At 40.5% G+C, this 21,912-nt stretch overlaps 1 protein-coding gene across 3 annotated transcripts in view; it reads left to right on the top strand.

Moving 5' to 3' along the window:
* AGBL1 (AGBL carboxypeptidase 1) overlaps positions 1-21,912 on the top strand; it is a 784,724-nt gene that overhangs the window by 118,213 nt on the left and 644,599 nt on the right. For all 3 annotated transcript variants that reach the window (XM_042988107.1, XM_042988105.1, XM_042988106.1), the window contains one exon: positions 15,632-15,776. In XM_042988107.1, coding sequence (XP_042844041.1) covers positions 15,632-15,776 — 145 coding nt within the window. The remainder of the gene's footprint in view (positions 1-15,631; positions 15,777-21,912) is intronic.

Below are 21,912 nucleotides of genomic sequence, written 5' to 3'. Positions count from 1 at the left end.
TAAATGGCACCGGCATTGGAACCCAAGAAATCATTTTTTTAATGTTTATTTATTTCTTTTTGAGAGAGAGACTGTGTGAGCAGGGAAGGAGCAGAGAGAAAGGGAGACAGAGAATCCCAAGCAGGCTCTGCGCTGTCAGCACAAAGCTCAATGTGGGGCTTGAACTCATGAAGGGTGAGATCATGACCTGAGCTGAAACCAAGAGTCAGATACTTAACTGACTGAGCCACCCGGGCACCCCAAGAAATCTTTTGATTTTCAGAAAACTCACCTGTCCTCACTTAGACAAATTGAAACTCTTAGACCTGGTTGTTGCACATTAGAACTTGTACATACTCAACCTGTGGTTAGTACATCAAGCTTCAGTACTTGACCTCTTTCCACGTATCCCGGCCAACAAAAATTCTGAGATGTTCTGGCCTATTCTTACTCAGCCAGTGCTTCAGTTTTCTGAAGTAGAGGGGAGTGGGTCTGTGACAGATATACCTAAGGGACTACTCCTCCACAGCAAGATGATGTTTTGGAAAAAACAAAAGAGGGAGCATTTCCATAATTCATCTTCAACCCTTGATCAGTAGCCAGTTCCATCAATTTATTCTGCAAGGTTGTAATGAAATCTAAATTATCCATATCTGTTGATAAAAGAAATGGATTCCCAAGCCATGAATTGCTCATTTGTGCATTTTCTTTTGATGGAAAGTAAAATACAAATTCATAAGATAAAAGGAGAGGAATTGTTAGGACAGGCAGGAAATAGGTAATTAATTATTAGCTCACTGCTAGCTTCTTGTAAAAACTGATAGGCTAGCACTTGTTTTCTTAGATAAAGCAAGTTGTAGCTCTTTCTGATATTATAAGAGTATTATCAGACATTCTGGAGTTTAGTATTGTTATTAATAATGAAAAAGAAAGAGAGTGTATCCTCTCATGGCTTTTGGCTTTTGAGACTGAGGACAGGAGCACTGATAGATAGGAAAGGTCAGGAATCGTGTTGCTCCAACAGACACAAAGGCAAAAGTCACCATAGAGATAAGTCTAGTCTACAAAATACAGAACTGGGCTGCCTTACAGTTTGTAATAAAAGAGTTGGCCGTCTTCAACCCTTGATGTATTAGGATATGGACCTGGTGATATTTTCATTATATTCTTTAGAATAACAGCAAAATGTTATAGTTTTGTGGGTATTCCATTCACCTATTATGGCAATTACTCCCTGGCCTACATATCTAGCAACTGTCCGGATCTGTATTTGTTCCAAAGAGGTTTAGACTAAAATTCATCTCCAGTTGGTAGAAGCCAACAGCTGCAGGGAGAAACAGTGGAAACCTAAATTTGAACCTTGGTGTGTCCTGTGAAAATAGTAATGCTAAATACACATGAAAGATCCGGCTTGCCACCTGCTTGGATCTGGAGCTTAGTGAAGAGATTGGACAAACACAACATTCAGTATTCTCTCCCAGTGGAGAAGAACTCTCCCCAGAGGCTGCTTCTCTGGGAGGCGGGGAATAAAGAGCAGGCTTGTGGGGACTGAGCACAGAGCATCTGCCAGAGAGAGAGGGAGGAAGAAGCCACACATGCAAAAGCTCAGCCTTGGCCTAAAGGAAAGCCAACATTAATGTTAATAGCTGTTAGTTAGATTCATTAACAAGACAATTGTTATGTGATTAAAGAGCAACAGAGGGGTACCATGAAAACCATGAATGTGTAATGTAATTCATTTTTCATATTGCAGTCATGAATACAACAGAGATGAATGGATAAGATTGCTACATTGTAACATAGTTTGTTTTACAATTATTCACCACATTATGTTAACATATTTCCAATAATGGGATTTAATGACAGGATAGATGTGTGTGTCTCTATTCAGCCACAACTCAGGACACCTCTCCCTATTGTAGAATGCCTTGGACTATGTAACATGTTTCTCCCTTTTTACCCATCAATGTCTTTGAGTTGATCTGCTCTCAATGATGTGTTTGCATCACCCCTGCCTTTATTCTCTCTGGTGTATTACTTTGAGAGAACGTTACCTCCTTATTTCTCCATGTTTCCAAAATGTCATCAGAAACTCAGAAGTTCTATTTCTTATTTTTTTTAAGTTTATTTATTTATTTTGAGAGAGAGAGAAAGACAGAGAGAGTGAGCAGGGGAGGGGCAGAGAGAAGGAGAGACAGAAACCCAGGCAGGCTCTACACTGTCAGCACAAAGCTTGAAGCAGGGCTCTAACTCATGAACTGTGAGATCATGACCTGAGCTGAGATCAAGGGTCAGCTACTTAACTGCCTGAGCCATCCAGGCACCCCAGAAGTTCTGTTTCTATTATGCTATTAAGTTCCTAGATTTAGTGTGATGTTCTAAAGGGGGTCCTAGGGTGCTTATTATACCTGAGTACATATGTGGAAGGGTAGAGGAGAAACAGACACTTGAAAGGAATGAGATACTCATTTCCTTCACAAAGTGACAAAAACAGTGATCAGTGAAGAATATGGGCTGACAGCCTTGTGGGTCTGGTTGTCATCAGTTTGAAAGTGATCTCCTGCTTGTTTTGATAAGATATAGTCATGCATGTACTTGTAATATAAATCTGTTCCTAAATTATTTTAATCACTTATGCATGCATTACTATACTAATATATTATGTATGTTATGTATGCATGCAAAGAGTTAAAATTGTAAATGACGAAAAAAAAAGATGGGACAAATAATAACTGCAAAGGTTTACCTAGTTGTTATATCTTTATTATTTTTTTTGAAGTTTTTTAGCTTATTTATTTTGGAGATAGAGAGCGTAGGCGCACGTGCAAGTGGGTGGTGGGGGGAGGCAGAGAGAGAGGAAGAGAGAAAGAATCCCAAGCAGGCTCTGAGCTGTCAGTGCAGAGCCCGATGTGGGGTTCAGAACCCACAAACTGTGAGATCACGACCTGAGCTGAAACCAAGAGTCAGGTGCTTAACTGAGCCACCCGGATGCCCCTCTAGTTGTTGTATCTTTTTTTAAAAAAAATGTATCTGTCATTTTTTAGAATTTACATCCAAATTAGTTGGTATATAGTGCAACAATGATTTCAGGAGTAGATTCCTTAGTGCCCTTTACCCATTTAGCTCATCCACCCTCCCACAACCCTTCCAGTAACCCTCAGTTTGTTCTCCATGTTTATGAATCTCTTCTGTTTTGTCCCCCTCCCTGTTTTTATATTATTTTTGTTTCCCTTCCCTTATTTTCATCTGTTTTGTCTCTTTAAGTCCTCATATGAGTGAAGTCATGATTTTTGTCTTTCTCTGACTAATTTCACTTAGCATAATACCCTCCAGTTCCATCCACATGCTTGCAAATGGCAAGATTTCTTTCTTTTTGATTGCCGAGTAATACTCCATTGTGTGTGTGTGTGTGTGTGTGTGTGTGTGTGTGTGTGTGTGTGTGTGTGTACCACATTTTTTTTTATCCATTCATCCATCGATGGACATTTGGGCTCTTTCCATACTTTGGCTATTGTTGATAGTGCTGCTATAAACACCGGGGTGCGTGACCCTTTGAAACAGCACACCTGTATCCCATGGATAAATGCCTAGTAGTGCAATTTGTGGGTCGTAGGGTAGTTCTATTTTTAGTTTTTTGAGGAACCTCTATACTGTTTTCCAGAGTGGCTGCACCAGCATTGCCACCTACAATGCAAAAGAGATCCTCTTTCTCCGCATCCTTGCCAACATCTGCTGTTGCCTGAGTTGTTAATGTTAGCCATTCTGACAGGTGTAAGGTGATATCTCATTGTGGTTTTGATTTGTATTTCCCTGGTGATGAGTGATGTTGAGCATTTTTTCATGTGTCGGTTGGCCATCTGGATGTCTTCCTTGGAGAAGTGTCTATTCATGTCTTTTGCACATTTCTTCACTGGATTGTTTTTTGGGTGTTGAGTTTGATAAGTTCTTTATAGATTTTGGATACTAATCCTTTATCTGATATGTCATTTGCAAATATCTTCTCCCATTCTGTCGGTTGCCTTTTAGTCTTGCTGATTGTTTCCTTCGCTGTGCAGAAGCTTTTTATTTCGATGAGGTCCCAGTAGTTCATTTTTGCTTTTGTTTCCCTTGCCTCTGAAGACATGTTGAGTAAGAAGTTGCTGCGGGCAAGATCAAAGAGGTTTTTGCCTGCTTTCTCCTCGAGGATTTTGATGGCTTCCTGTCTTACATTGAGGTCTTTCATCCATTTCGAGTTTATTTTTGTGTATGGTGTAAGAAAGTGGTCCAGGTTCGTTCTTCTGCATGTCGCTGTCCAGTTTTCCCAGCACCATTTGCTGAAGAGACTGTCTTTATTCCATTGGATATTCTTTCCTGCTTTGTCAAAGATTAGTTGGCCATACGTTTGCGGGTCCATTTCTGGGTTCTGTATTCTGTTCCACTGATCTCAGTGTCTGTTCTTGTGCCTGTACCATCCTGTCTTGATGATTACAGCTTTGTGGTATAGTTTGAAGTCTGGGATTGTGATGCCTCCAGCTTTGGTTTTCTTTTTCAAGATCTCTTTGGCTATTTGGGGCCTTTTCTGGTTCCATACAAATTTTAGGATTATTTGTTCTAGCTCTGTGAAGAATGCTGGTGTTACTTTGATAGGAATTGCATTGAATATGTAGATAGCTTTGGGTAGTATTGACATTTTAACAATGTTTGTTCTTCCTATCCAGGAGCATGGAATATTTTTCCATTTTTTTGTGTCTTCTTCAATTTCTTTCATAACTTTTCTATAGTTTTCAGTGTATAGATTTTTCACCTCTTTGGTTAGATTTATTCCTAGGTATTTTATGGTTTTTTGTGCAACTGTACATGGGATTGATTCCTTAATTTCTCTTTCTGTCACTTCATTGTTGGTGTAGAGGAATGCAACTGATTTCTGTGCGTTGATTTTATATCCTGCAACTTTGCTGAATTCATGAATCAATTCTAGTAGTTTTTTGGTGGAATCCTTTGGGTTTTCCCTATAAAGTATCATGTCATCTGCAAAGAGTGAAAGTTTGACCTCCTCCTGGCTGATTTGGATGCCTTTTATTTCTTTGTGTTGTCTGATTGCAGAGGCTAAGACTTCCAATACTATGTTGAATAACAGTGGCAAGAGTGGATATCCTTGTCTTATTCCTGACCTTAGGGGGAAAGCTCTCAGTTTTTCCCCATTGAGGATGATATTAGCGTTGGTTCGTTCACATATGGCTTTTATGATCTCGAGGTATGCCCCTTCTATCCCTACTTTCTTGAGGGTTTTTATCAAGGAAGGATGCTGTATTTTGTCAAATGCTTTCTCTGCATCTATTGAGAGGATCCTATGGTTTTGTCCTTTCTTTTATTGATGTGATGGATCACCCTGATTATTTTGCAGATATTGAACCAGGCCTGCATCCCAGGTATAAATCCCACTTGGTCGTGGTGAATAATTTTTTAAATGTATAGTTGGATCTGGTTGGCTAATGTCTTGTTGAGGATTTTTGAATCCATGTTCATCAGGGAAATTGGTCTAGAGTTCTCCTTTTTAGTGGAGTCTCTGTCTGGTTTTGGAATCAAGGTAATGCTGGCTTCATAGAAAGAGTTTGGAAGTTTTCCTTCCATTTCTATTTTTTGGAACACCTTCAAGAGAATAGGTGTTAACTCTTCCTTAAATGTTTGGTAGAATTCCCCTGGAAAGCCATCTGGGCCTGGACTCTTGCTTTTTTGGGAGAGTTTTGATTACTAATTCAATTTCCTTACTGGTTATGGGTCTGTTCAAATTTTCTATTGCTTCCTGTTTCAGTTTTGGTAGTGTATGTGTTTCTAGGAATTTGTCCATTTCTTCCAGATTTCCCATTTTATTGGCATATTATTGTTTGTATTTCTGCTGTGTTGGTTGTGATCTCTCCTCTTTCATTCTTGATTTTATTTATTTGGGTCCTTTCCTTTTTCTTTTTGATCAAACTGCCTAGTGATTTATCAATTTTGTTAATTCTTTCAAAGAACCAGCCTCTGGTTTCATTGATCTGTTCTACTTTTTTTTTTTTTGTTTGTTTGTTTTGATAGCATTAATTTCCAGTCTAATCTTTATTATTTCCTGTCTTCTGCCGGTTTGGGGTTTTATTTGCTGTTCTTTTTCCAGCTCTTTAAGGAATAAGGTTAGGTTGTGTATCTGAGACCTTTCTTCCTTCTTTATCAAGGCCTGGATTGCTATATACTTTCCTTTTATGACCACCTTTGCTGAGTCCCAGGGGTTTTGGGTTGTGGTGTTATTATATTCATTGGCTTCCACATATGTTTTAATTTCCTCTTTAACTGCTTAGTTAGCCCATTCATTCTTTAGTAGGATGTTCTTCAGTCTCCAAGTATTTGTTAACTTTCCAAATTTTCTTGTGGTTGATTTCGAGTTTCATAGTGTTGTGGACTGAAAATATGCATGGTATGATCTCAATCTTTTTGTACTTGCTGAGGGCTGATTTGTGTCCCAGTATGTGGTCTATTCTGGAGATCATTCCATGTGCACTGGAGAAGGATGTATATTCTGCTGCTTTAGGATGAAATGTTCTGAATATATCTGTTAAGTCTATCTGGTCCAGTGTGTCATTCACAGCCATTGTTTCCTTGTTGATTTTTTGACTAGATGATCTGTCCATTGCTGTGAGTGGGGTGTTGAAATCTCCTACTATTATTATCAAGGAGTTTCTTTATGTTTGTGATTGATTGATTTATATATTTGGGTTCCTGCACATTTGGTGCATAAATGTTTACAATTGTTAGGTTTTCTTGGTGGATAGACCCCTTAATTATGATATAATGCCCTTCTGTATCTCTTGTTACAGTCTTTATTTTAAAGTCTAGATTGTCTGATATAACTATGGCTACTCTGGCTTTCTTTTGTTGACCATTAGCATGATAGATGGTTCTTCATCCCCTTACTTTCAATCTGAAGGTGTGTTTAGGTCTAAAGTGGGTCTTTTGCAAACAGCATACAGATGGATCTTGTTTTCTTATCCATTCTGTTACCCTATGTCTTTAATTGGAGCATTGAGTCCATTGACGTTCAGAGTGAGTACTGAAAGATAGGAATTTATTGCCATTATGTTGCTTGTAAAGTTGGAGTTTCTGGTGGTGTTCTCTGGTCCTTTCTAGTCTTTGTTGCTTTTGGTCTTTATTTGTTGGTTTGGGTTTCTTTTTCTTTTTTTTTTTTCCATCTTTTCTCCCCTCAGAGAGTCCCCCTTAAAATTTCTTGCAGGGCTGGTTAAGTGGTCACAAACTCCTGTATTTTTTGTTTGTCTGGGAAACTTTTTATCTCTCCTTCTATTTTGAGTGACAGCCTTGCTGGATAAAGAATTCTTGGCTACATATTTTTCTGATTCAGCGTGTTTAATATATCCTGCCACTCCTTTCTGGCCTTCCACGTTTCTGTGGTAGGTCTGCTGCAAACCTTATCTGTCTTCCCTTGTAGGTTAGGGACTTTTTTCCCTTGCTGCTTTCATGATTCTCTCCTTGCATGAATATTTTGTGAATTTGACTATGATGTGCCTTGTTGATGGTTGTGGTTTTTTGTTTTTTTTGTTTTTTTTGTTTTTTTTTTTTGAGTCTAATGGGGGGTCCTCTGTGCTTCCCAGATTTTGATGTCTGTGTCTTTCCCCAGGTTAGGAAAGTTTTCCACTATGATTTGCTCACATAACCCTTCTACCCCTATTTCTCTCTCTTCCTCTTCTGGGACCCCTATGATTCTGTTTTGTTCCTTTTTAATGTGTCACCTATTTCTCTAATTCTTAAATCGTGCTCTTTTGCCTTAATCTCCCTCTTTTTTTCTGCTTCGTTATTCTCTATAAGTTTGTCTTCCACATCGCTGATTCTCTGTTCTGCCTCATCCATCCTTGCTGCCACTGCATCCATCTGTGATTGCAGGTCAGTTATAGCATTTTTAATTCCATTCTGGCTATTTTTTACTTCTTTTATCTCTGCAGAAAGGGATTCTAATCTGTTTTCGACTCCAGCTAGTATTCTTATTATTGTGATTCTAAATTCTGGTTCAGACATCTTGCTTGTATCTGTGTTGGTTAAATCCTTGGCTGTCGTTCATTTGTGCTTTTTCTTTTGGGGTGAATTTCTTCGTTTTGTCATTTTGAAGGGAGAAAAGGAATTAATAAGGTAGATAAATTGAAATTAAAAAATTAAAATAAAAAAATATTACAATTAAAAATTACACACACACACAAATTCAATAGATGATGCTAGATCCTAGGTGTGTTTTGGTCTGGGTGTTGAAAGTGGTTTGAAAGATTAGAGAAAAAAAATGGGGGGGGGGAGAAAAAAAGGAAATCGTTTGAGAATTTGAAAAAATGCATACACTGAAGTAGCTTAAAATTAGATGATGGGGGTAAAATAGAATTTGAAAAAATATACACAAAAGTAAAGAATATAGTAGAAAAAAATTAAAGAAAAGTATTTGTAGTAAAAATTAAAAATAAATATGAGTTTGTCTTTTTTTGTATTCAAGAAAAAAGAAAAGAAATGAAAAAGAAAAAGGTAAAGAAAGAAAAAAAAGGAAACCATTTGAGAATTTGAAAAAATGAATTCACTGAAGTAGACTAAAATGAGATGATGAGGGTAAAATAGAATTTGAAGAAATATACACAAAAGTAAAGACTACAGTAGAAAAAATTAAAGAAAAATATTTTTAATAAAAATTAAAAATAAATATGAATTTTTAATTTTTCTGTATTTAAGAAAAAAGAAATGAAAAAGAGAAAAAAGATAAAAAAGAAAAAAAGAAAAAAAGACAAAAGAAATCATTTGAAAATTTGAAAAAAGTGAATACACTGTAGTAGACTAAAATAAAATGATGCAAGTAAAATAGAATTTGAAAAAAATTACATAAAAGGAAACAATATAGTAATAAAAATTAATAAAAATATTTTTAATAGAAATTGAATGTAAAAATGAAGTTTTTCTCTTCATTCAAGAAAAAGAAAAATGAAAAAGAGAAAAAAAAAGAAAGGAAAAAAACAAATTATTTAAAAATTTGGAAAGTTGAATGCACTGAAGTAGACTAAAATAAAATGATAGAAGTAAAATAGAATTTGAAAAAAATTTACACAAAAGTAAAAAATATAGTAACAAAAATTAAAGAAAAATATTTTTAATAAAAATTGAAAATAAAAATGAATTTTTTCTCTTTCTGTATTCAAGAAAAGAATTGTAAAAGAGAAAAAGAAAATAGTAAAAAAAAGAAAGAAAATTGAGTAGATGAACTTGCTAACAGATTGAAGTAGGACTGAAATTGCTTCATTTTCCCCTAGAAGTCAGTGTACGTAGCTCTTTATGGTCCATAAACTAAGCCGGCGGTGAGACTTGTGTTCTTCAAGAGTGAAGTCGGCCCGGTTGGGCGGGGCTCAGTGTAACAGCTCCGCTCTCCACTAGATGGCGCTGCTAGCCTACTGGGGCGGAGTGTTGCCGCGCTCTTAGGTGCGTGTGCGTAAGCGTATGCACATGCGCTGGAGCGGTGAAAATGCCTCCACCCAGCCACCTGGTCTGTTCTCCCGGGTCAGCAGTCGCGCGCTCCTCCTCTGTCTTCAGCTTTAGTCCACTCCTCGCTTTTTCCCTCTCCGTGACCAGGCCCCAGGCCGTACCTCTCTCCCGAGTTTTGTCTCAGACTCGGCTGTTTTCCCCGGCCCCTTACTTTGAAGGACTGCGGCTTTGAGCCGTTCTGCCCCTCTGCGGGAGGGTCTCACCGAGCAATGGCCGAGTGTCGGCTGCACCCAGGAACGCCTGCCGGACCCTGCTGCTGCCGGTGCCCCGAGACTGCGGCCAGGTGCCAGCCCGCCCCAGAAAAAGTTCGAGAGATAGTGTAGCAGCACCGTCTCAGGGATTATGGAGAATCACAACACACGCCTGGCACCAGGCTCCACCCTTAATGACCTTGTTCCAGCACCAGCGAATGTGGCCGTTTTCTGGGGTCTGCTGGGACCGGGTGGCTTCAACAGTCTCTACCGAATGTCCTTCCGGCAGTGGAACCACTTTTCCCCGTGTGGCCTGAGAACCTCCCGGACCCCACTCTGCTCCTGGGGATTCACCCTTCCCACCAGAGCACCGCCAGGTATCGAGCTGCGGAGTTGCAGTCTTTGCGCTCCCCTTGTTTACAGTCTTAATGGAATTAAAACCCTCTCATTTCTTCTTTCTTCTTTCTCCCTTTTTAGTTTAGTCCCTGCGGCTGTTTCCAATTTTCCACCTTCTCTCCAGCTGCTTTTGGGGAGGGATGCTTTTCCCATATCCTCCCCCCGCTCCCCAGTCTCCATCCTCTCTCCCCTGAAAAAGCGGTTCCCTACCCTTCACATCTTCTTGCTCCCCAAACTCACCTCTCCGTGCCACATACCTGCTGCATTCTGTGCTTCCGGTTATGGAGATTGTTGTGTTAATCCTCCAATCAGTTTTCTAGGTGTGTAGGATGGTTCAGTGTTGGTCTGGCTGTATTTCATGGACGCGAGACACACAAACAACTTCCATGCTGTTCTGCCATCTTGGCTCCTCCCTAGTTTTTGTATCTTTATGCTATTGATAACTCAGGATATATTATACCCTTAGGGTTAACCATGGAAAATACTATTATCAGTAGCCCTTGGCGTGATTTTAAAAAGATTTTGATTAATTCCCCAGATGTCTTTAGCTTGTTTTTATACAAATAAGAATCTTTGAGAAAGAGCCAGTGTGAAAAGTACGAGGTACTGGCCATGTCCATTCTCTCGTATTTTGGGCCCTTGGTGCTTAAAATTTAATATTACTATCAATCTGTGGCTTCTAAGCAGAATTAAAAAAACCCTGATAGTCTGTATTGTGAGGTTTAGTTTAATTTAGGTAATATAATCTATAAATCTAAGGTAGGCTTTTGCAAACTTCACTACATTGCCAGAAGTTAAAAGTAAAAGAATGAGGGAAGTGTGGAACTCTTCCCATACAGCCATCCTGACACATGAAACTGTAGGTGTAAGATGTAATGTGGTGTGCATATTCCAGCCCTGGAAAACAAGAATGGATAAGATTGCTCTACTGAAATTGGTTTTATAACTATCCATCCCATGAAGTTGACTTGGACGCCATAAGGACAGTAGTGTCTGTCACTGTATTAAACCTCAGACGACTGAGTTTCTTTCTTAGTATCTGGATCATAATACACTGAAGGAAAAATTCTAATATTTTCTCCTATGCACAGTTGACTAATTTGCTCCCCACCACAGAATACCCTCTCCTCCTCTATCTCATCCCCTTCTCCCACCCACCTTGCAGACCAGTAGGCCAGAAAACAAAAGGGGTTCTTGGTGAGGGGCGGGGGCAGGGCATAAAAGGGCAGCCTCCTTTTTCCATGCCTTCCATAAAAGTAAGCAAGGACGGTTTCTGTTTCTGCTTTATTTACTTCCCTGCGGCCTGCTTCTCCCTCTAACGTACACAGCCTCACACCTTTTCGAATTCTTTCCCAGCTCAGGTCTAAAGTAATTTTGGTGCCGAAGGGCAGAGGGAGGGAAGCGGCGTGCTCTGAGTGGCCGTGTAATACACAACAGCTGATCTCTTCTGACATTTATCTCCGCTCTTGAGAGGAGATGGAACAGCTCACTCATGAAGATGAATGTCATACAGGAGCTCTGCCATTGTGCATCCTTCCGAGGGATCTCAGGAAGGAGACTTGGCGTTGGAGGGAATATTAGTAACGCTGTGGACACGGGGAAGCTGGTGGCATGGCTGCTCTGCCTTATTAGACCCTGTTAACTGAAATGATGCACCCATGTTAAACAGAGCCAGCGCCATTATAAGATTATCTACTTCCCTCTGTATCTTGGCATTTGCTCATTTCATGCATCCACAGGGAAAAAAAAAAAAAAATGACTTCCTGGCATATTTTTAAGTACAAATGGAAATAGATTGAGTTCGCAAGTATGCATTTGTGTACTTTGCTTCCTGCTTCATTGAAGGTTTTATGATTATAAAAGTGCAGATTCTTCCTAAGACGAATGGTTCAGGGGCTGGAAAAGCAAAGCGTTTTAACTGTGGGATAACTGGCTCGATCCAATCCTGGGTCATCTTTGACCCAACAGGACCTATCGAGGATCCAGCAAATCTGAGAATGCACTTGATTTTCACCAGGCTTCTTCTCCATCTCAAAGAGCAGATCAAGAAGAGAAAGTTCTTGGAATCAAACTTCTACCACTCATGAGTGGTATGACCTGGGGCAGGTTTTTCCAACCTCAATCTCAGATTCCCCATCTATAAAATGGAGACAATAATGGCATCTCCCCCATGGAGCTGCTCCGAGGAGTACATGAAATGAGGAAAAAAGTGTGTAGAAAGCTGAGAACAGTGTTTGGTACATAGTAGATGTTCAGTGAATGTCAGCAGTTGCTCATAACTAGTAGAAACTTTTTAGCAGCACCAGTGACGTAAAGAGTCAGTGATCTGTTTCATTTTCATGAGCTCTCATCTGCTTTAGTTTACATTCCTTCTCTTACATTAGACTTTAAGTTTATAAGCAGCCCTAATTTACGAAGACCAAACTTCACATTCTTCCTTGCTGAATTGGGCCAAAAGACTTCTTGTCTTCTTATCCATTCCCAAGAGACAGGTGATACAATAAAAGAAATCTTGGTTTTGGAGTAAGCCCACTTACGGGGTTGAGTCTTGCTTACTAAGCTTTCTGTGTGGAGTTGCTCAAGATGCTTACCTTCTGTGATCCTCAATTTGCCCATCTGTAGAGTGTGGATAGCAACACTTACCTTAAAAAGATACCAGTAGGATTAGAGGTGAAATATAGTAGGCATTCTAATTACTACTCCTGGAGTCTTATAGGTCCATTTATTCTACAGACTCAACTGAACAGCTGCTCTGTCCAGGTGGTATGCCAAACATGAAGATACACAAATGGATAAGAATAATCCCTGTCATAAAGTGTTAGCAGTGAGGGAGAGACAGAGTGTGGCAAGAAGTGTGTAAAAGGGCAGATAATCAGGAAAGACTTCTTGGAAGAGGAAACCCTTGGGTTGAGTCTTGAAGGAAGACGTAGTCTGAATGAAGAAGAGGGAAAGGGTCTTCCGTACAAAGGAAGAGCTTGGGAACCACTTAAAATATAAAGGATGAATGTTACTACCTTGCAAATACCCCCCAGCATATTCTCATCATAACTGGGGAAACAAAAATGACTTGTGCTTAGAATCTAACTTTATCATGGACAGATTGAATTGTTGCAAGCCAAGTGTTTCACTTTAGACATTTATTGAACATGTCACTATGAAGAGGGTGATCTTGGGAAAGTGTGGAGGTCCCTGAAGAGGAAAGTTTTTGCTATTGGTAGAGTCATCTCCTGGTGCAGCATGGCCACCAGGAGACTCCAGTGGGGAGGTGACATTTGCTTTAGGTTCAGCTAGGGTTTAGACCCCCAAACCAGGGTTGTAATGGAATCTCCTTTAACAGAAACTCATTGTAAGTGGGGTAATGTCCATTTTTTCTTAAATCCCAGCAGTCTGCAACCATTATGGGGAGGGCTGGCTCATCGATGGGGAGCATTTAGTCTTGCCCATGAGAATCTTGCCCACCAAGCTACAGCAGGTGTGTGTGTGTGTGTGTGTGTGTGTGTGTGTGTGTGCGCGCGCGTGTGCATGTGTGCGCATGTCATGTGACGTCAGTGTATTTAATAGCACAGTGGGAAGTATACAAAGAAGCAAGGTTCATGTGCAAGGAGACCACCCCTGTTGGCCCTCAGGGAAATCAATTATACCCGAGGAAAGATGCAGGTTCTGTTTCTAGTGTTAGCAGGCAAAAATCTTGGTATTGGGAAGGCACTAGGTGTTTGCTTCCACCTGACTTTGCCTTCACGAATATGCATATGTGAGCACAGGTGTGTGCTCACATATGTGTATTCTCTCAGGTGAAACACTCATCCGCATTTTGATTGGTTGTCAACATTTTGATCATTTTGACTGGTTCATTTCATTTCACTTGGTTCTTCTGTTGTGGAGAAGTGTAACTGATCGGTACCCGTTGTTCAGCTAGGTGTAGACCCAACGAGCATTTGCAATGGAGCCTTTTACGAGTGAAATCAGAAAGAGCATAAAAGGTAGAGCATATGTGGCTTGTGTGCTTTCTGAGCCTTCATCTGCTTGTTCACATACTTTCTAATAGCCAGAGCCTTGACCCTGGAGAAAGTACAGAACCTTGGGGAACTATGGAGAAAGTAGACCCAATTAGGTATCAAGACCCAGATGGCATCATGGGTGAAGATGCCTTGTGGAAGTTTCTAAGGCTGTAGTCACAAAGGAGAGGGGTTCTATTAATGTCATGCTGAAGAGCTACAGGGAGAATGACTTGGGGCTTATACTGTAGGGGGTATCTTCTGTCCCTAGAATGACGAGGGCTCCAGGGAGCTGTGCTGGCAGAGGCTGAGGAAAGAGGAATGTGCAGGGCATAGTTTGTGGGACTACCATTCCTAGTTTTAGAAATATTGAAAAACCACAAAACCACAAGAAATAAGACAGTAGGTTTTTTGTTTCTTTCTTTAGTGTTTGCTTGATTTTTTTTTTTTTTTTTTTTTTTGTGGAGGGTGGCATGTAGGTAGCAAAAAGCCAGAAAGAATAATCTGTGATTTTTACATTTTGCAAGAACAGAGATTCATTACCTGCTATTTCTTCCCTCTCCCCATCTTTTCCCCCAATAAAACCCAAAAGCCCAACGGACAAGTAAGCCAACATTGTAAATGTTCAAAGGTGGGATTACATCTTTTGGTGTCCGGGTGTATTTTGCATCTTAATGCGGTCTTGATGATAACATTTCTCAGGAAAGCCTGCACAGCTGTCTCAGCATCAACAGGCAAGGCGCGGGCATAACTGGCGGCGTGTGGGGAAAATATTGCTCGGAATGTACTGCTGGGTGCAATTTACTTTGATACTGTTCTCTGAAGTATCAAAATTGGTTCTTCATCTTTGACAAAGGAAAATGTGTACTCTGAAGCTATAAGAAGCCAAATCACATTTGGGGTGACAAATGTATTCCTTTGTGAGGCAAGTATTGTATAGTGGAAAGAACCAAAGCTTTGCAGACAGACAGATCTGGGTTCAAGTCCCATATTGGCCACTTGCTATCCTTGCAATCTTTGACAAATTAATTTTTCTAAGCTTTTGTTTCTTCACCCACAGAATGGGTTGTTGCAAGGATAACATGAGGTGATATGTGTTAAGTGTCGAGTTGGAACTCAATATGTAGCAGTGGTTACTAATAAACTCACTTGGTGGGCAGAAGGGAAAGACAGGCTGTACTCTATGGGATCTGGGGAGAGGCAGGGGCCTGGGGAACCCACATTGGAGCAATAAAGTGTATGTCTGCCATAGCACCTTAGGATACTCAGGATTATTCACATATCTATTTTCTAGCTCAGTGACTCTATAGGCTTCATTTTCAGACACAGCAAGGAAAGGCTCATGGCATGTATGTCACAATCAGGAGACAGATGGACCTGCCTAGACGCTCTGATTTGGCTCATGACCCGGCAGTTTCTCTGCTTTTTAAATTTCACCCACGTAGTGGTTCAAGTGAAGAACATTTTGCCAGTATATAACATGAGAGGTTTATAGCATCTGGAACCTCTCCCTCATCTTCTCTCTTCTCCTTTCTCTTTTAGAAATCATTATCGCCAGAGCACTGCTGTTACAGGGGGAGCATCTCAGAAGCATTTTTATACCCTCACCTTTGTGGTCAACTTCCCCCACAATGAGGACGCCTGCTACCTGGCCTACCACTATCCCTACACCTATACTGCCCTCATGGTAACTTCCTCTTGACAGTAGCACCCCAGCCGGGCTGAAGAGGCTCTTTGAGGTTTCCCTGGAAACATTCAGGAGACCCTGACATCCTGGGAAGCTGTTACCTTCCTAGGGGAGCCAGGCTTTGCTGTCCCTAACTTGGTGGCTTGATATCTGTGCCATCTTCTTCCCTGGGCAGAGCAGGAGGCTGGGGGCATGACCAGTGATGTTCTGAAGCCCCAAGTAGCACACAGTGCTCCTCGTGGGCATGGCATGGTCAGGAGGCATGGCCATTTCACAGGGGACTCTGTCTTTAAGAAGGATGCAGTCATGAGACTGGAGTGAGATTATCCGGTTGAAATGGGAGTAAAAACCATAAGGTCAGCCGAGAGGCAGATTTGAAGGACATCCCCCGATGGAGAGGAAGGGAGCAGAAGATGAAAGGGTAAAGATGAAGCTAGGGGACATTCCTTGCGCCCACAAGCAAACAGCAACTTAGGCTTTTCTCGTCAGTGGCTCCCATGGTGGGAGGCACTGGAAGGATCCAGGGTGTACGAGAGGGGTGGACGAAATGAATGCCGAATCACTGTAGACAAGGGCCTTAATCTGTTTATGAGAGGACTGTGGTGTCCATCAGTCCAAACCTGAGGTTAGCATCCCTGCATTCTGTAAGGCTCTGACAAAGTTTCCATAGACAAATTTGAGCAAACTACTGAACCATGCATTTTGATGTCATTTGGAAAAGTTGGCAAACTGTCCCTTTCCCCCCAGCAATTTCATGGCTCCCCTGAGGATTAACGAGCTAAAAGTATCTTCTATAAAGCACTCTCATCCTCTGTGTTAATGCAAAATGTTATAAGCAGATTTATAATAATATGTGTTTTATGTGTAAGTGTATCTACTACTTAGCCTGAAGGATGAGCATTTTCATCATAAGGCTGTGATAAGGAGTTGGAAATGGTAATAACCAAGAACATCCTTGCCTTCAAAAGAAATGTTCAGGTATAAATGAAAGTTTTCCTCCATCGAGAAGGCATATCTTAAACCACTTGGCTAACTGCTTCGGGAAAGTGTATCTGCCCTTCTCCCCATATGTTGTCTTGCCTAAAGAGAGATTTTTACTGTTTTCCAGATTGCAAAAGATACACAACTCGTATTATTTGTGTATCGCACTTAGAGATCTCAAGAAGTTAATCCAAGAAATGTGCGTCACGAGCTATGCTGTAACAAGCTATGTTTATTATAAAACATGCTTTTTGCCTCTGGGGACCTAGAGCAGGCAAGATTCATGAGCCCCTTCAACAGTTGCATTTATTGTCTTGCTTGAGAGGCTCTGCATGCGAACAGTCAACTGAGGAAGGGGATTCCTCTTTACATGTGTGTTTGCCTTTCCTATTGGGGGAACAATCCATGGGTCCTGGACACTATTCTTTAAACTTGTTGGGATATCTTAGACTCTGATGTGATTCTCAGTGGCAGTCAGTATAAGACTTGAGAGCTTGAAGGGGTTTGGGAAATTGTCTAATTTACCCTTATCATTTGCAGATGCAAACATGGAGGCCTAGACACCCCACATCTAGCTAGTGGCCAAGCAGGGAACAGAGCATCAGCCTTTGAAGGCTATTCCTGTGCCCTTCTACTTGACTGTAGAAGAGGTGTAGGAGAAACTCAGAAGAACTATTCTGGGATCAGATCAGTGTCCTTCCCTGCTATGATGTACAACCACAGTCCACTTTTACAGGCACACATAGTATCAAGTTGTATGATTGTATAATGTATGATGGTTGAGTTCAAGTCACGAACCCATGGTTTTTATCTGCAATGCCAAGTACCATGGATGTGGTACGGCAGGATAGTGTTGTTCCCCAAACACAGTCCCATTCTTTTTCTTTTCTCCCTGAAGTATGTATGTATGTATGTATTTAAAATGCGAGCAGGAGAGGGGCAGAGAGAGAGAAAATCCAAGTAGGCTTCTCACTATTAATGCAGAGCCCAGTGCAGAGCTTGAACTCACAAACCGTGCGATTGTGACATATGCTGAAATTGAGAGTTGGACACTTAACCAACTGAACCATGCATTTGCCCCAAACATAGTCTTATTCTTATCCCAGAATGCTCTGATGGGTTCTTGTGAGGTGCCTGTACATTGTTTTGAAGTGTGTAACTTAAAGTAAGATGCCAAATGCAGTCAAGCCCTGCCTGAAAAAGTGTCAGGTCTTGAATCAACCAGCTGGCACCTCACCAGGACCTGTCAGAGCATCTTGAGATGAGAATGGGACTGTGTTTGGGGAACAACACTATCCAGCTAAACCATATCCATGGCACTAGGTGTTTCAACTAAAAACGGTGGGTTGATGACATGAACCCACCTATCAGAGATTGTACAACCACACAACGTGGTGGTTGCATGTACCTATAAAAGCGTAGCTACTACAACTATTGTACGTCACAGCTTATGCCTTTAGGGTCCACTGACCTTTTGTGCTCTTGTCAGACCACAGGGGTCTGAAGTTTACAATCAACCAATAGCTTAGGAATCAGTAGTCAATGGTGGGGAGATAATTTTGTCTTGAGTCGGGGACAGAAACACAAGAAAAGAGGAACCCCCTCCCCTCCCAGTTACTTGATCTTGATGAGAGGGAAAGAGAGATCTTGTGAATTGATGCTTATTGGCTTGTTGCTTAGCCAATTGACTGGGAATCTTTTCCCACTGGGGAAGTTTGAGGAGAGTTAATGAAAAAGAGACAAAGGAAAAGGGACACTTTATCGTTTCTCCTAAATGAGTAGAACAGAGTAAGAAAGACATCTGTTACCTGAAAGTGAAAAGTGCATATAGTCACTTTTGGGTTTTACATTTCCAATAATGCATGGTCTTTGTTCTCTCTAGGTTTAACACACTAATTGACTCTATGACTTCTTTTAAAATCTACTTCCTCCCATCCTGGACACAATGAGTACATTCCATAGTACAAACTAGTCATTTTTATTTTTGGACACATCCTAGGGAGAAATAGTTTTTCTTCCAACAGATCAGTGATAAATTAAATGTGAATGATACCCCAAGGGCAGAATTAACTGCATGTTACTTGGGGGTTATGCTGAGGGGTGGAAAATACATTTCTATGTGGAATTCACAATTTGTAAATCTCTTATAATATGGAGTATGTTTAATAATTACAGACATTTTTATAGTGGAGGACATGTGTATTGGATGTTTTTCAACATGAATACAATTTTGCAATTTAAAAAACTTTATTATTCTCTTATAATAAGAGAATTAGCATTTAGTTCTTTCAAATTGATATCTTCCAGATGCTTGCCAGGAACTCTGTTGGATAATTGTCCAAATTATAATATTAAAATAAAGCAAAAAGAAAGAAATATAATGATATAATTATGAAGCAAGCAAATGGAATTCTATTTTAATCATCCATATCAAGCTGTCAATAATTGCAATGATGGTTCAAGTGTTCACAATACTTTTTAAAGTATCTGGATTATGTTGTGTATTGCCCCTAGGTAGCCAGTAGTATTGGCTGACAATGGGGCCCCAAGAGAGTTTCTGGTGGACATTTTAGAGGGTAAGGAAGCAGGATCTCACTGGGAATTTATAACTGTATGAGTTGGCAAGAGATAAAAAGGTGATCATAAGTAGGGTCCATATGTTGGGAGAGCTTAAATTTCCAAAAGTTTGAGCGTGGTTTTTCACCAGACATACACATGTATGGTGGCCGGTGTTCCCACCATTGTCCTCAGAGGTTAAATAGAGTATAGTGTAGGGTAAGAAAAAGAGAGTGGGAGAAGGAAAGAAAAGAGAGAATTAGAATATATTTGCACAGTCTTTTAAAAGAGTGCAGAATATAAAAGCAGTTACTACGTGGGTTATTGTGAAGGCTGAGTTACTTGATACGTGGAAGGTGTTAGCCAAGTATGGGCGCGTAGCAAGCAATACTAGATGGTAAGCATCAGGGCATTTAGTCCCTTTTTGATAATGATGCGTGATCATTTTCTCCATTGGGCTGATGGGAAGATACCCATTCCATAACATAATAAAATTAAAATTATGTAAAAAATCCAAATAAAGGACCCCAAAGAAATAAATGCCAAGGCTACTTATGGTTGTCTTAGGGTAGTTGATCAAAGTGATTATTTTTTACTCTCTTTTCCAAATCATAAGTAATATAACTTCATTTATTTTTAATGGGAAAAGGATCTGAAATTCATGTTTTCTTTCTAATCAGCAAATCTATGAGCAGACACCTAGAGACAAAGCATTTCTCTTCCTTCTTAAAGCAAGTCCGTTTAATGTAGAGAGAGAGGCACTGGTGGGCTGGGGCAGTTGGACAGAGCCCATTAGAGCCCTCCTGCAGCAGGCTGTCTGGATTTTATTTAGCTTATACGTGTCATCTCTCCTTCTCTTGTGCTGAGAGACCTTCCAGTCTCCGATGAGTGTATTTAAGTGACAACTGAGAACTAGTCTGTATACAAATAAAATAGGCCATCTCCTTAGGGGTGAGCTTTCTTCTGAATTAGGGGCACAGAGAGTACAGCTGTTTAGGGGATAACAATGACAAATGAATGATTTTCAGTGTGGGTACTTGTCACCTTATCAATAGCCATTGCGGGGTAACCTGCTGAGGTCAAGTGAAGTCTTTTCTGGAAGTTTAAAGGAGAAGGGGAGCAGAAGACTCCTGTGGAGAGGCGCCCATAAGGCTGCAGCCTACCTTATCAGCCTGGCGTCTTTCATGGAGAGGTAGGATTTTCTTCTAAGAAGACAACCTCTCAGGGGGTCGCGTAATTGCCTTGAACTCATTCCCATTTTTGTAAAGAAACCCACCCCTGTGGCTTCTGTGGGGCTGTGATTATACTTGGTTGTTGGCACATGCATTCAGAAGCCCTGTTTCTCTCATCATTTATCCCAGCCATGTCCAATTACACGTGGCCCTGCTGGATCCGAGATGGGAACATTCACCTCGAAACCGTTTTCTGGAGAACAATACAGAGCCATTTCTACAAAAGGAAATCCCACAGAAGTTTATAGGTGGTTTACTTCTGGAAGTCTTCTGTATGACTGGAGCCAGAATCATGCCCTAAGGGTAGAGGTGTTACATATTTGGGGACAGGTGGAACAGAACAGAGATTTCAATGAGGGGATTCGGGGAGATGGTTGCATGAAAAACCTCACTTACAAGAAAATGAGCTTAAGCTAAAAGATGGTAGGCATTGTTGAGTTGTGATATTATTAATCATAAAAATAGAATAATCAAACATTTAACAGAGAATTCATAGGAGAAGAAAACTTTGAAATTTTGCTTCCTCCTGCATTTGTTGCTGGGGGACATGCTAAGGCCACAGTGTTGTTTTTGTTATTTGAGTATGGTTGATGCACAACATTAATTTCATCACACAACATTGTGATTGGACATCTCTGTACATTATGCAGTGCTCACCATTAGTGTAGCTGCTGTCTGTAAGGTGATGCTGTTTTGAAGGGCTGTATTCATGGGCACAATGGTGCTTTTAGTTTTTACTTTTTTAAAAAAGTTTATTTATTTATCTTGAGAGAGAGAGAGCAAGTGAGCAGAGGGAGAGGGAGGATCTGAAGCAGGCTCTGCACTCTCAGCGCAGAGACCGACACGGGGCTTGAACTCATGAACTGTGGTATTGACCTGAGCCTAAACCAACAGTTGGACACTTGACCAACTAAGCCACCCAGGTACCCTTCTTTTCACTTTTTTCTTTCACACTCAATTGTGTTTGATGACTTCTGTAGTAGACCAACCTGCCTCCAAATCTGCTTTGGGAAGCAGGTTACATGATTTATAAAATCTAGATTTTATTATTATTTTTTTTTAGATTTGGCATCAGACACCAAAGAGCTGTGGCCTATTTGTTACATTGTGACATTGCAGAACGATGGTCAGTTCTTGTGTTGAGAAGGCTCCCCCATGCCTATGAGGACCCTTGTAGCCATAATGAAATGTCAAACGAAAAAAAAAATCCTCATAGAAGCAGTTCAGCAAAGACCATGTTTTCCAAAGCATATTCTATAGCATTCCAGGATCCTGTGATCTTTAGAGAAAAAGAATTTATTGGTCACATAAATTCATGAAACACTGTTCGCTGCTTTTTCTTCTAAGTTTACAGTGCATATTGGTGT

The sequence above is a fragment of the Panthera tigris genome, chromosome B3 (assembly GCF_018350195.1).
Source record: "Panthera tigris isolate Pti1 chromosome B3, P.tigris_Pti1_mat1.1, whole genome shotgun sequence".
Taxonomy (NCBI): domain Eukaryota; kingdom Metazoa; phylum Chordata; class Mammalia; order Carnivora; family Felidae; genus Panthera; species Panthera tigris.
Note: the sequence above shows the minus strand (reverse complement) of the source record. Positions and strands in the feature narration are given on the sequence as shown.